Source organism: Rhincodon typus, chromosome 4 (assembly GCF_021869965.1).
Source record: "Rhincodon typus isolate 14 chromosome 4, sRhiTyp1.1, whole genome shotgun sequence".
In the NCBI taxonomy this organism is placed as follows: Eukaryota; Metazoa; Chordata; class Chondrichthyes; order Orectolobiformes; family Rhincodontidae; genus Rhincodon; species Rhincodon typus.
Window position 1 is genome coordinate 61,060,084 of NC_063335.1, and position 10,799 is coordinate 61,070,882.

General features: G+C 42.7%; 1 protein-coding gene and 1 non-coding gene across 2 annotated transcripts; both read left to right on the forward strand.

Moving 5' to 3' along the window:
• Positions 1–8: 8 nt before the first annotated feature.
• rps20 (ribosomal protein S20) lies at positions 9–10,594 on the forward strand. The gene is made up of 4 exons (XM_020523347.2): positions 9–233; positions 2,574–2,673; positions 3,693–3,766; positions 10,370–10,594. The coding sequence occupies exons 1-4, from the start codon at positions 231–233 to the stop codon at positions 10,550–10,552; spliced, it is 360 nt and encodes a 119-aa protein (XP_020378936.1). The 5' UTR covers positions 9–230; the 3' UTR covers positions 10,553–10,594.
• On the forward strand, positions 3,565–3,630 carry LOC125483052. Its single transcript, XR_007262046.1, has one exon. It is a non-coding gene; the product is annotated as a small nucleolar RNA U54 (small nucleolar RNA).
• Positions 10,595–10,799: the final 205 nt, after the last annotated feature.

Sequence of the window (10,799 nt, forward strand, 5' to 3'; positions counted from 1 at the left end):
GACTCCGCCTCCCAATCCGAAAACCCTCAGCCCATCATCTGGAAGCCGTCCCACTGGCGGGTTAGGGGCGTGGCGTCAGTATTTAAACGTTGCTGACGTTACGATGCTTCCTCTTCAGCTGTGAAAGCAGTCGGAGTCGGTGGTAGTCTTCGTCCATGTGCTCCTGACTCACCGCTGTTCGTTCACTTCCAAAATTCTAAGTCGACGGATAAGTTGGTCAGGAGTTTACCATGGTGAGTGTGAAGGGTTCTGTGGAGTGGGCCGCGGGCAGGAGGCGAACTGTGCGCGCGGGCAATAGGCCTGGGGCCTTCCCCGCGGTATTGGTTATTCCATGTGTTGCGCCTGCGCTCTGTAGGTGACAGGGCTCTCTAGCTTTACTGTCTGATTGGATGCGAACTAGCGTTTATTTTCAGGGGACGGCGAAAGAAGCGTTGATCGAACGAAATGTACCGAAATTAAGTAACGGCGTTGTGTAATGTAGACAAGGGGTTAAGTGTTGGGAATGGGATTAAAAAATGAGCAGCGCGGATACGAAGGGCCTCGACCCGCGTGTTTTAAAACAAAACTGAACAAATTTTCAGTTCCGTGTGGCACTACGGAGAGGCAGTCTGCTTCTCGAGGCAGTCGCCTTTATCGTACCGAGTTGGGCTCCTATCTGGGTCCTCAAACTCCTTACCTTGCGACTTGTTTCAAACAATGCGTTTCTGCCATGCTGATTCAGCATTTGCAATTTATTGGATGTTTTATTTTAAAGTGTTTTTTTTGGAAAGCATCTTGTCTGTTTCGTGGGAGGCACGTTTTAACTGAAGTTGCAATTTTAAACAGTTCGAGGCCTATATTTCCGAAATATTACTTTGCTTTTAGATAACCGTCTGTTACTGCAAGATGTTGATTAAAATTTTAGATTTAAGTTGTTTGACTAAGTATTTATTGTGTGCACTTTTTACCAAAAGTAAGAAGTATATTTAGGATTCCTCAGTGCATTACTCAAATTTGCAGGTGGCAAAATTACAGGCGAACTGTTTGGAGACTCAAACAGTGCAGAAAAGGCCCTTCGGCCCATCGCGTCAGTCCGATATTACTGCCACTAAATTTCCAATTTCCTGCACCTGTCCCATATTCTCGAATGTTATGATATTTGAAGTGTTCATTCAAACCATTTTTAAAGGTTGTAGGATTTCTGGCCTTCACTGCTTTCCCAGACAGTGCATTCCAGATTCCGACCATCCACTGAGTGGTAAAAGTATTTTTCCCCCAAATCCCCTCTGAATTTCTTACCCCTTACCTTTAAGAATGTGCCCTCTTGTGATTGACCCCTGGAACCAAGGATATCAGCTGCTTTCTATTCGTCCTGTCCATATCCCTCATGATCTTACGCAACTCAATCATGCCCATCCTACCCCCCACCTGCCTTCTCTGCTCTAAAGAAAACATTCCAAGCCTATCTACTCTCCTTTTAGCTCAATTTCTCCATCCCAGGCAACATCCTGGTGAACATCCTCTGTATCTCCTTCTAGTACTGTCATATCCTTTCTGTGGTGCTCAGAACTGCACACAGTACTCCAGCTGTGGCCTAATCAATGCTCTATGCAATTCTAACATTACCTCCTTGCTCTTGTACTGGATGCCACAACTGATTAAAGCAAGTATCCCATATGCCACTTTAAACTTGTATTCATGTGCTCTGCTGACTTCTTCAGTGATCTATGAATAAGTACCCCAAGAGTCTTCTATTACTGTAAGCTACCTAGCATCCTGCCATTCATTAAATACTCATCTTGTTTCTTCTTCCAAAATCCATCACCTTGCGCTTATCAGAGTAACATATTGCCTATTGCTTGTCTGCCCATCTGACTAACCCATCTATATCATTCTGTAACCTACAACCATCACCTTCACTATTAACCACTCCAGCAATCTTGGTGTCATCTGCAAATTTGCTTAACATTCTTCTCTCATTTTCATCTATATCATTTATATAATAAATGACATATCCCAGCACTGATCCTTGTTGGACACTGCTGGACACTGGCTTCCAGTCACTCGAACACCCTTCTACCACTATCCTTTATTACCTATTATTTGGCCGGCTCTGATCTATCTCGACAAGCTTCCCTCAAAACTACATCAACTAAACTTACCTCATCCACAGGCTTAATCACTTTCAAAAAAAATCTGACAAATTTGTTAGGCATGACCACCCTCTGACAAAGCCATGCTAACTATCCCTGATTAACCTATGTCCTTCAAAGTGGGTATTAATTCGTTCTTTCAGTTTTTTTTCCAATACTTTCCCTACCACTACCATGAGACTCACCGGTCTGTAATTTCCTGGTTCATCTTTACCACCCTACTTGAAAAGTGGAATCACATTAGCTGTCCTCCAGCACTTCACCCATGGCCAGCAAGCAATTTAAAGTTGTTCAAGCATAAATGACTTAAGCCTTTTGGATTTTAATCTTTTAATCTGGTTGTACCATAAGCCGATATCGTCTAAACAGGCTTTTTTGACTTTGGCAGAAACGTGTAACATTTGAGAACTCTGCTTAGTTTACACTTTTTCATTTGGACAGGCATTTAAAGATCCCGGCAAAGCACCTGTGGAACAGGAGGTTGCAATTCACCGCATTAGAATTACTTTGACCAGCCGGAATGTGAAATCACTTGAGAAAGGTAATTTTACTGCTGGGTTCATTAATTAGCCTCCTATTTGAACTTGGTTTACTATGGAAATGGGTAAGCCAGCAGTCATTTACAATCACTTGCTAACAAGAATGTTGTCCGCTTAGGAAGTTCCATCTTCTAGTAGATGCCTTTGTGGGACGTCTTTAAATGTGGGAATGTTGTTGCATGCCAGATGCACAGTTCTTGGAAAAAGTAGGTCTAGTTTCAGTGTCAAGGAAACCTTGGTGACTGGGTATCTCCGTATCTGCTGCAGCCTTCATCCACTATCACAGCCGTTGATATCACAGCAGTATTGCTGTTGAAGACTTGTTTTGGATTGTACTTTGTGCTACCTGACTGTCATGAGTGACCCCGCCAGGGGTTGAGCACTCCCGACGGCTTCGCTCTCTGGATCATTGGATCATTCAAGCCTATCCTCCGCAGCAAAGTGACAATCTACAAAGTATAGGAGTCAGTAAACATCTGATGACGCTTTCTTATGGCAAATTCTTGTTTACAGCATCAGCACAACCAGTGTTCAGTGTCCCGTGCTTTGCCGTGGAAACTGTAATTCAACTTGTATTTAAACAGTCTAGAATGTGTATTTGGAGTTTTGAGTGTAGAGTAACTTTTTTTTCTTCTCCATTTTTAGTTGAACAAGTGAGCAATAACTGGAACCTGTTGGCCTACTGACCCCAGTTTTAAATTTGTATTACAAACGGTTCACCCTCGTGTGACTGGATGAAGTGATAAACTAGCATTGGGGATGTTATCATTGGTGTTAAAAGCACGAGCTTTTTTATGAGAAATGAAACTGCCGAACAACTAACCATCTTCTGTAACATCAGAAGAAAGTTGCCAAGCACAGCCCATAATTGTTCTGACTGAATTGAATTTTGCTGGCAAGGAAGATACTTTTTGTAAATGAATCAATATGATTGCTCTGTACGCTATTCTGAGCCAGTTTTTTTGCAGATGGCAGTTAGCGCTGTATGTGTTCTTGACTGAAATTTTTTACTTCTCTCCAGTTTGTGCTGATCTAATTCGTGGTGCTAAAGAGAAGAACTTGAAGGTCAAGGGACCTGTTCGCATGCCTACGAAGGTAAGGCCCTCTGCAGAGGGTGGGAGGTGGGGAGAAAACTAAGTCAGAAGTTTTATATAACATTTCTATATAGTAACACTGCACTAATACCAAAAGTTATAGACAAAAACAAGCTGAAGTGTGTTTTTTTTTTGTAGGGGGAGAGATAGGGAAGGATTCATTCACATTGGAGTTTGTGGTGACTGCTTAGCAGTAGATCAGTTTTTCTTTTTAATCTTGCCTCGGTGGTTTAAAAAAAAATTATGCTCAAGTCTCTGGAAAAAGACAATAGTATAAGATGACCCATCAGTGTTGTTTTGCCACCAACCTAAACTGTTAGCTGAAACATAGGACCTTTTCTGGTTTTGCATGAATAATATCTTGTGGAATTATTAAGGCACGAGTGTCCTAATGATTTGAAAACACTTCCAGCAAGACTGGCATATAAATTATCTAGTCATGTACCTTTATTGCTGTATGCAGGATTGCACTTATGCGCGTTTGTCTGCATTATAGCAATGTGTTCAGTTGAAAGACTATATACACCAAGTTGTTTCATACTCTCGTTAGCACTGTTGCCTCACAGCGCTCAGGACCCAGGTTCAATTCCACCACCAAGCGACTGTCTGTGTGGAGTTTGCACGTTCTCCCCGTGTCTGTGTGGGTTTCCTCCAGGTGCTCCAGTTTCATCCCACAGTCCAAAGATGTGCAGGTTAGGTGGATTGGCCATGCTAAATTGCCCATAGTGTTCAGGGATGTGGAGCTTAGGTGGGTTATAGGGGATGGGTCAGTGTGGACTTGTAGGGCCGAAGGGCCTGTTTCCGCACTGTAGCGATTCTAAACTGTTAGCTAGGTGTACTAAATATCTGCACTGTGCATAGGTTGGATTTTGCAATTTAGTCTTTTGTTTTTAAATGTACTTGACAATTTAAGGGAGAAAACTGAAAGCAAATATTAACAGTGAAGGACAGTGAGTTTTAATTTGAAACTAGTATGGCAAGAACGTTAATGGATTGGCGATAGGGCTATTCTGAGATAGGCTGGTAGCTGAACTTCGGTAAATCTAAGGAATTGAATTCAAATTGACTTTTAAGGGTGTGAAGAGGCTACATTTGAAGAACTGCAATTCACAGGAGATCGTCATACCACTACTATGCTGCCAGTAATCCAGGGACCCAGCTCTGGGCAATGGGTTCATGTCCTAGAGATAGTAGGAACTGCAGATGCTGGAGAATCTGAGATAACAAGGTGTAGAGCTGGATGAACACAGCAGGCCAAGCAGCATCGGAGGAGCAGGAACGCTGACGTTTTGGGCCTAGACCCTTCTTCAGAAATGGGGGAGGGGAAGGGTGTTCTGAAATAAATAGGGAGAGAGGGGGAGGCGGATAGAAGATGGATAGAGGAGAAGATAGGTGGAGAGGAGACAGACAGGTCAAAGAGGCAGGGATGGTGGGGAGTTAGGGAGAAGATAGGTCACTCCATCGAGGACGGACAGGTCAAGGGGGTGGGATGAGGTTAGTAGGTAGGAGATGGGGGGCCAGGGCTTGAGGTGGGAAGAAGGACAGGTTAGGGAGGCAGGGAGGAGCTGGGCTGGTTTTTGGATGCGGTATGGAGAGGGGAGATTTTGAAGCCTGTGACATCCACATTGATACCATTTGGGCTGCAGGGTTCCCAAGCGGAATATAAGTTGCTGTTCCTGCAGCCTTTGGGTGGCATTGTTGTGGCACTGCATGAGGCCCAGGATGGACATGTTGTCTGAGGAATGGCAGGGGGAGTTGAAATGGTTCGCGACTGGGAGGTGCAGTTGTTTAGTGCAAACCAAGCGTAGGTGTTCTGCAAAGAACTAAACAATCTCGGGTTCATGTCCTGCTTTGGTAGTCAGTGGAATTATTTCCAAGGAAAACAAATACAGAAAACAAGGTTGGTCTTAGTTTTTTTGATCAGCGTTACTGTTACTGATTATTGTTAAAATCCTCTGGTTTACTTTAATGAAGGAAATCTGCTGTCCTTGCCTGGTCTGGTGTACATTACTCCAGGTCCATAGTAATGGGGTTGACTACCCTCTGAAATGGCCTAGCCAAGGGCAGTTAGGAATGGACATGAGGTAGCTTTGCTAATGCGTATGTCTCATCAAAAAAAATTGCAATGAAAATGATGTAAGTATGGAAATCTGTGGCCACAGTGGTTGGCAGGTTAAGGGATATTCCACATTTCAGAATGAGCTTGTATAGAAGTATGTAGCAAGTCCTTCTCAAGTTTTGCACTGTTGATAACATGCCTGTAGTGATGTACCAGTATGAATTCCATCCTCGGGCAAGGAAATGTAGTTTGCCTTGGATTTGCTAATTTGATCCCCGAGTGAGGGATGTCTTGTGTATAGACTGAGTAGTAGAATTGCCCTATATGTTACTACATAATCTTGTTTAAACATAATACTTGGGTCTAGCAGGGTCAAAGCTGTTCCTCCACTTAGAGTCCAGAACTGGGGATATCAAGCTAAGGAAAGCTTTAATTTTTGCAAATTTTGTACCATAAGAACGTGTATATTCTTCATTAGAGATACAATAGAAATGTGAACGAACAAAGAACAAAGAAAATTACAGCACAGGAGCAGGCCCTTTGGCCCTCCAAGCCTGCGCCGATCCAGACCCTCTATCTAAACCTGTTGCCTACTTTCCAAGGATCTGTATCCCTCTGCTCCCTGCCCATTCATGTATCTGTCTAGATACATCTTAAATGCTATTGTGCCTGCCTCTACCACCTCTGCTGGCAACACATTCCAGGCACCCACCACCCTCTGTGTAAAGAACTTTCCACGCATATCTCCCTTTAAACTTTTCCCCTCTCACCTTGAAATCGTGACCCCTAGTAATTGAGTCCCCCACTCTTGTGGGGAGGGTGTGTGGAAAGCTTCTTTTTATCCACCCTGTCTATACCTCTCATGATGTTGTAGACCTCAATCAGGTCCCCCCTCAACCTCCATCTTTCTAATGTAAATAATCCTAATCTACTCAACCTCTCTTCATAGCTAGCACCCTCCATACCAGGCAACATCCTGGTGAACCTCCTCTGCACCCTCTCCAAAGCATCTACATCCTTTTGGTAATGTGGTGACCAGAACTGTACGCAGTATTCCAAATGTGTTCGAACCAAAGTCCTATACAACTGCAACATGACCTGCCAACTCTTGTGCTCAATAGCCCGTCCGATGAATGAAAGCATGCTGTATGCCTTCTTGACCACTCTATTGACCTGTGTTGCCACCTTCAGGGTACAATGGACCTGAACACCCATATCTCTCTGTGCACCAATTTTCCCTAGGGCTTTTCCATTTACCGTATAGTTCGCTCTTGAATTGGATCTTCTAAAATGCATCACCTCGCATTTGCCTGGATTGAACTCCATCTGCCATTTCTCCGCCCAACTCTCCAATCTATGTATATTCTGCTGCATTCTCCAACAGTCCCCTTCACTATCTGCTACTCCACCAATCTTAGTGTCATCTGCAAACTTGCTGATCAGACCGTCTATACCTTCTTCCAGATCATTTATGTATATCACAAACAACAGTGGTCCCAACACGGATCCCTGTAGAACACCACTGGTCACAGTTCTCCATTTTGAGAAACTCCCTTCCACTACAACTGTCTCCTGTTGCCCATCCAGTTCTCTATCTATCTGGCTAGAACACCCTGGACCCCACGCGACTTCACTTTCTCCATCAGCCTACCATGGGGAACCTTATCAAACGCCTTACTGAAGTCCATGTATGTGACATCTACAGCCCTTCCCTCATCTATCAACTTTGTCATTTGCTCAAAGAATTCCATCAAGTTGGTAAGACATGACCTTCCCTGCACAAAGCCATGCTGCTTATCACTAATAAGCCCATTTTCCTCCAAATGTAAATAGATCCTATCCCTTAGTCTCTTCTCCAGCAGCTTCCCCACCACTGACATCAGGCTCACCGGTCTTTAATTACCTGGATTATCCTTGCTACCCTCCTTAAATGAGGAGACAGCATTAGCAATTTGCCAGTTCTCTGGGACCTCACCCGTGCTCAAGGATCCTGCAAAGATATCTGTTAAGGCCCCAGCTATTTCCTCTCTGGCTTCCCTCAGTAACCTGGGATAGATCCCATCCAGACCTGGGGATTTGTCCACCCTAATGCCTTTTAGAATACCCAAGACTTTCCCTATCCTTGTGCTGACTTGACCTAGAGTAATCAAACATCTATTCCTAACCTCAACATCCATCATGTCCCTCTCCTCGGTGAATACCGACGCACAGTACTCATTAAGAATCTCACTCATTTTCTGACTCCTCGCATACCTTCCCTCCTTTTGTCCTTGTGTGGGCCAACCCTTTCTCTAGTTACCCTCTTGCTCCGTATGTATGAATAAAAGGCTTTGGGATTTTCCTTGACCCTGTTTGCTGAAGATATTTCATGACCCCTTTTTAGCCCTCTTAATTCCTCGTTTCAGATTGGTCCTACTTTCCCGATTATTCTTCCAAAGCTTCGTCTGTTTTCAGTTGCCTAGACCTTTTATGTATGCTTCCTTTTTCCTCTTTGCTAGTCTCTCAATTTCACCTGTCGTCCATGGTTCCCTAATTTTGCCCTTTTCTATCCCTCATTTTCACAGGGACATGTCTGTCCTGCACTCTAATCAAGTTTGGGAGAGGGGCAGTGTTGCTTTATTATTCTTGGCAATGATGGATTGGGCAGACTGATGCTGATTTTACAATCATAACTAGTTGGTTTATGATGAACTTTAGGCTGTCTTTTGAAAGATGGTAGTCAAAATATCAAGACTTGGCAAAGAAGTTGGCTTCTTGCTTTTGCTCTTGGACTGTCGTGTATGTGTGTCGCCTTCATTCCCATACTTCTCGATCTCCTACGACCCAGCCTCAATAACCCTTTGGTTAAGAATTCTACAGATTCACTACCCTCTCGGGTGGGTGGTTGGGGGGAAATCCTGGCCAGTCTTAAGTTTGTCATGCCTTTATCTGAGATTAAGGTGGAGGGTCTGAAAGCCACCCGATAGTCTTGAAAAGTCATGGAGAAGGTTAGTGGTCTGTCATCAGTTAAATATTTGATTTAAAAGCTAGGTAGCCAGGACAATAGCTTCAGTGAACGTCTGTCTGTCTGATTTGTAGAGAATGTACTGTGGCAAACTGTAAACCTTAAGACATCAGTGATATCAGACTATTTTAGTATTTTAAGAATCCTTGTGTAAGGAGCAAAGCCACCTGGTGATTTAACTTTGTAAATGCTGTGTTTTTGTTTCAAGTTTAAACTGTATTTTTTCCATGTGTTCAGATACCTGATATCAAAACTTTAGTTACTGACAACTTATATCGCAGAAGCAAAGCATAGATTGATACCTGCACCCACACATTCTCGTAGCAGAAAACTGACGAGCGTTTCCAAAGCATAAACTAACAGGTACAGGTACAGATCTATAACTACATTCAGAGAAACATCAAACTGTACTACACTAAACATCTAACCAGGTGAGACAAAGACTGATCACTGTAGATGTTGGGACTGAGCATACTATTTGTCTGGTGATCCATGTTTTATTTTGACATTGTATCTCTACTTTGCTACTGGACTGAAATTGATCTTTTTATTTGATAGTTAGATAAATTTGAGAAAGGTAGCTGCAACGAAAAGTTGTCTCAAGTCTTGTTGGGAGATATTAAACTCTTCTCTTCTAAAATCAACCTGTTTGGACATGTTGTGAGCTATCTCTTGGAACAGGTGGGACATGGACCCAGATCTTTTTGCCCAAAGACTGAAATGCTACTACAGTGCCATGAACCCCTGATATTAGTAGCCAGTTGTTAATTGTAACACTGTTACCTCAGTGCAGTGGTCTGTATAAGCAGTTGGTGACAGCTATTTTTAACAGAATTAAATCCTTTTCATACTAGCCAGAAAAGGTAGGCAAGATCTCTAAGATTGACAGACTCCAAATGGATGCTACAGTGTAGAGATAAGTGTAGAGCTGAAGGAACACAGCAGGTCAGGCAGCATCAGAGGAGCAAGAAAGTTGACGTTTTGGGTCGGATCCGAAATGTTAACTTTCCTGCTCCTCTGATGCTGCCTGGCCTGCTGTGTTCCTCCAGCTCCACGCCATGTTATCTCTGACTCCAGCATCTGCAGTCCTTACTATCTCTAGTGTAGAACCTCCTTTAGTCCTTGTTGTCTGTCCCTCAGTTGGTTTAGCATTTACTTAGTTGAGAGTCTGCTGTGATTGAGCATGTCAAAAGAGATCAACTTTCAATGTACTTTTACCAATAACTTTGAGATGAGTGAATTGGTTTAATTTAAGTCTACTGTAAACTACATACAACTACCAGTAATATTGGTAAAATTCTCTGGACAGTGGTCATAAGTTTTTCATTCAAACATTCTTTAGTGAGTAGTGAAGTCAGATTTTTCTGTGGGTTGAAGTACCTGACTGAGGGAATCTGAATTTCATTATTTGATCATTGAGTGTATTTGCAGCATATTTTCTTTCTGCCCCAAGAGTTGTGTTCTTTCATCAGGGGGTGGAAAAAATAAACTGCATAAACATGGATAAATCTTTTGCATAATCTGTTTATACTTTATTTCAGACTCTGCGTATCACAACAAGAAAAACTCCTTGTGGTGAAGGTTCTAAAACCTGGGATCGCTTCCAAATGAGGATCCACAAACGTCTGATTGATCTACACAGTCCGTCTGAAATCGTGAAACAGATTACCTCCATCAGTATTGAGCCTGGTGTTGAAGTAGAGGTTACAATTGCTGATGCTTGAATGTCTATGGAAAATGTAAAATAAAATACATTTTAAATCCTATAGTGCTTTTTGTAATCTAACATTACAAAAATATTGAAGTTCAAATTAAGATGGTTACCAAAACATGACTATTGATTTCAAATTTTATAGAAACCTTTTGAAGAATCCAAATGATTGGGTTTTTATTTGTGTGTGGGTATCATTGGGCCAGCACTTTTTTTGTTTTTACCCATCCCTAAATCCCCTTGGTGATCTGCTGTCTTGA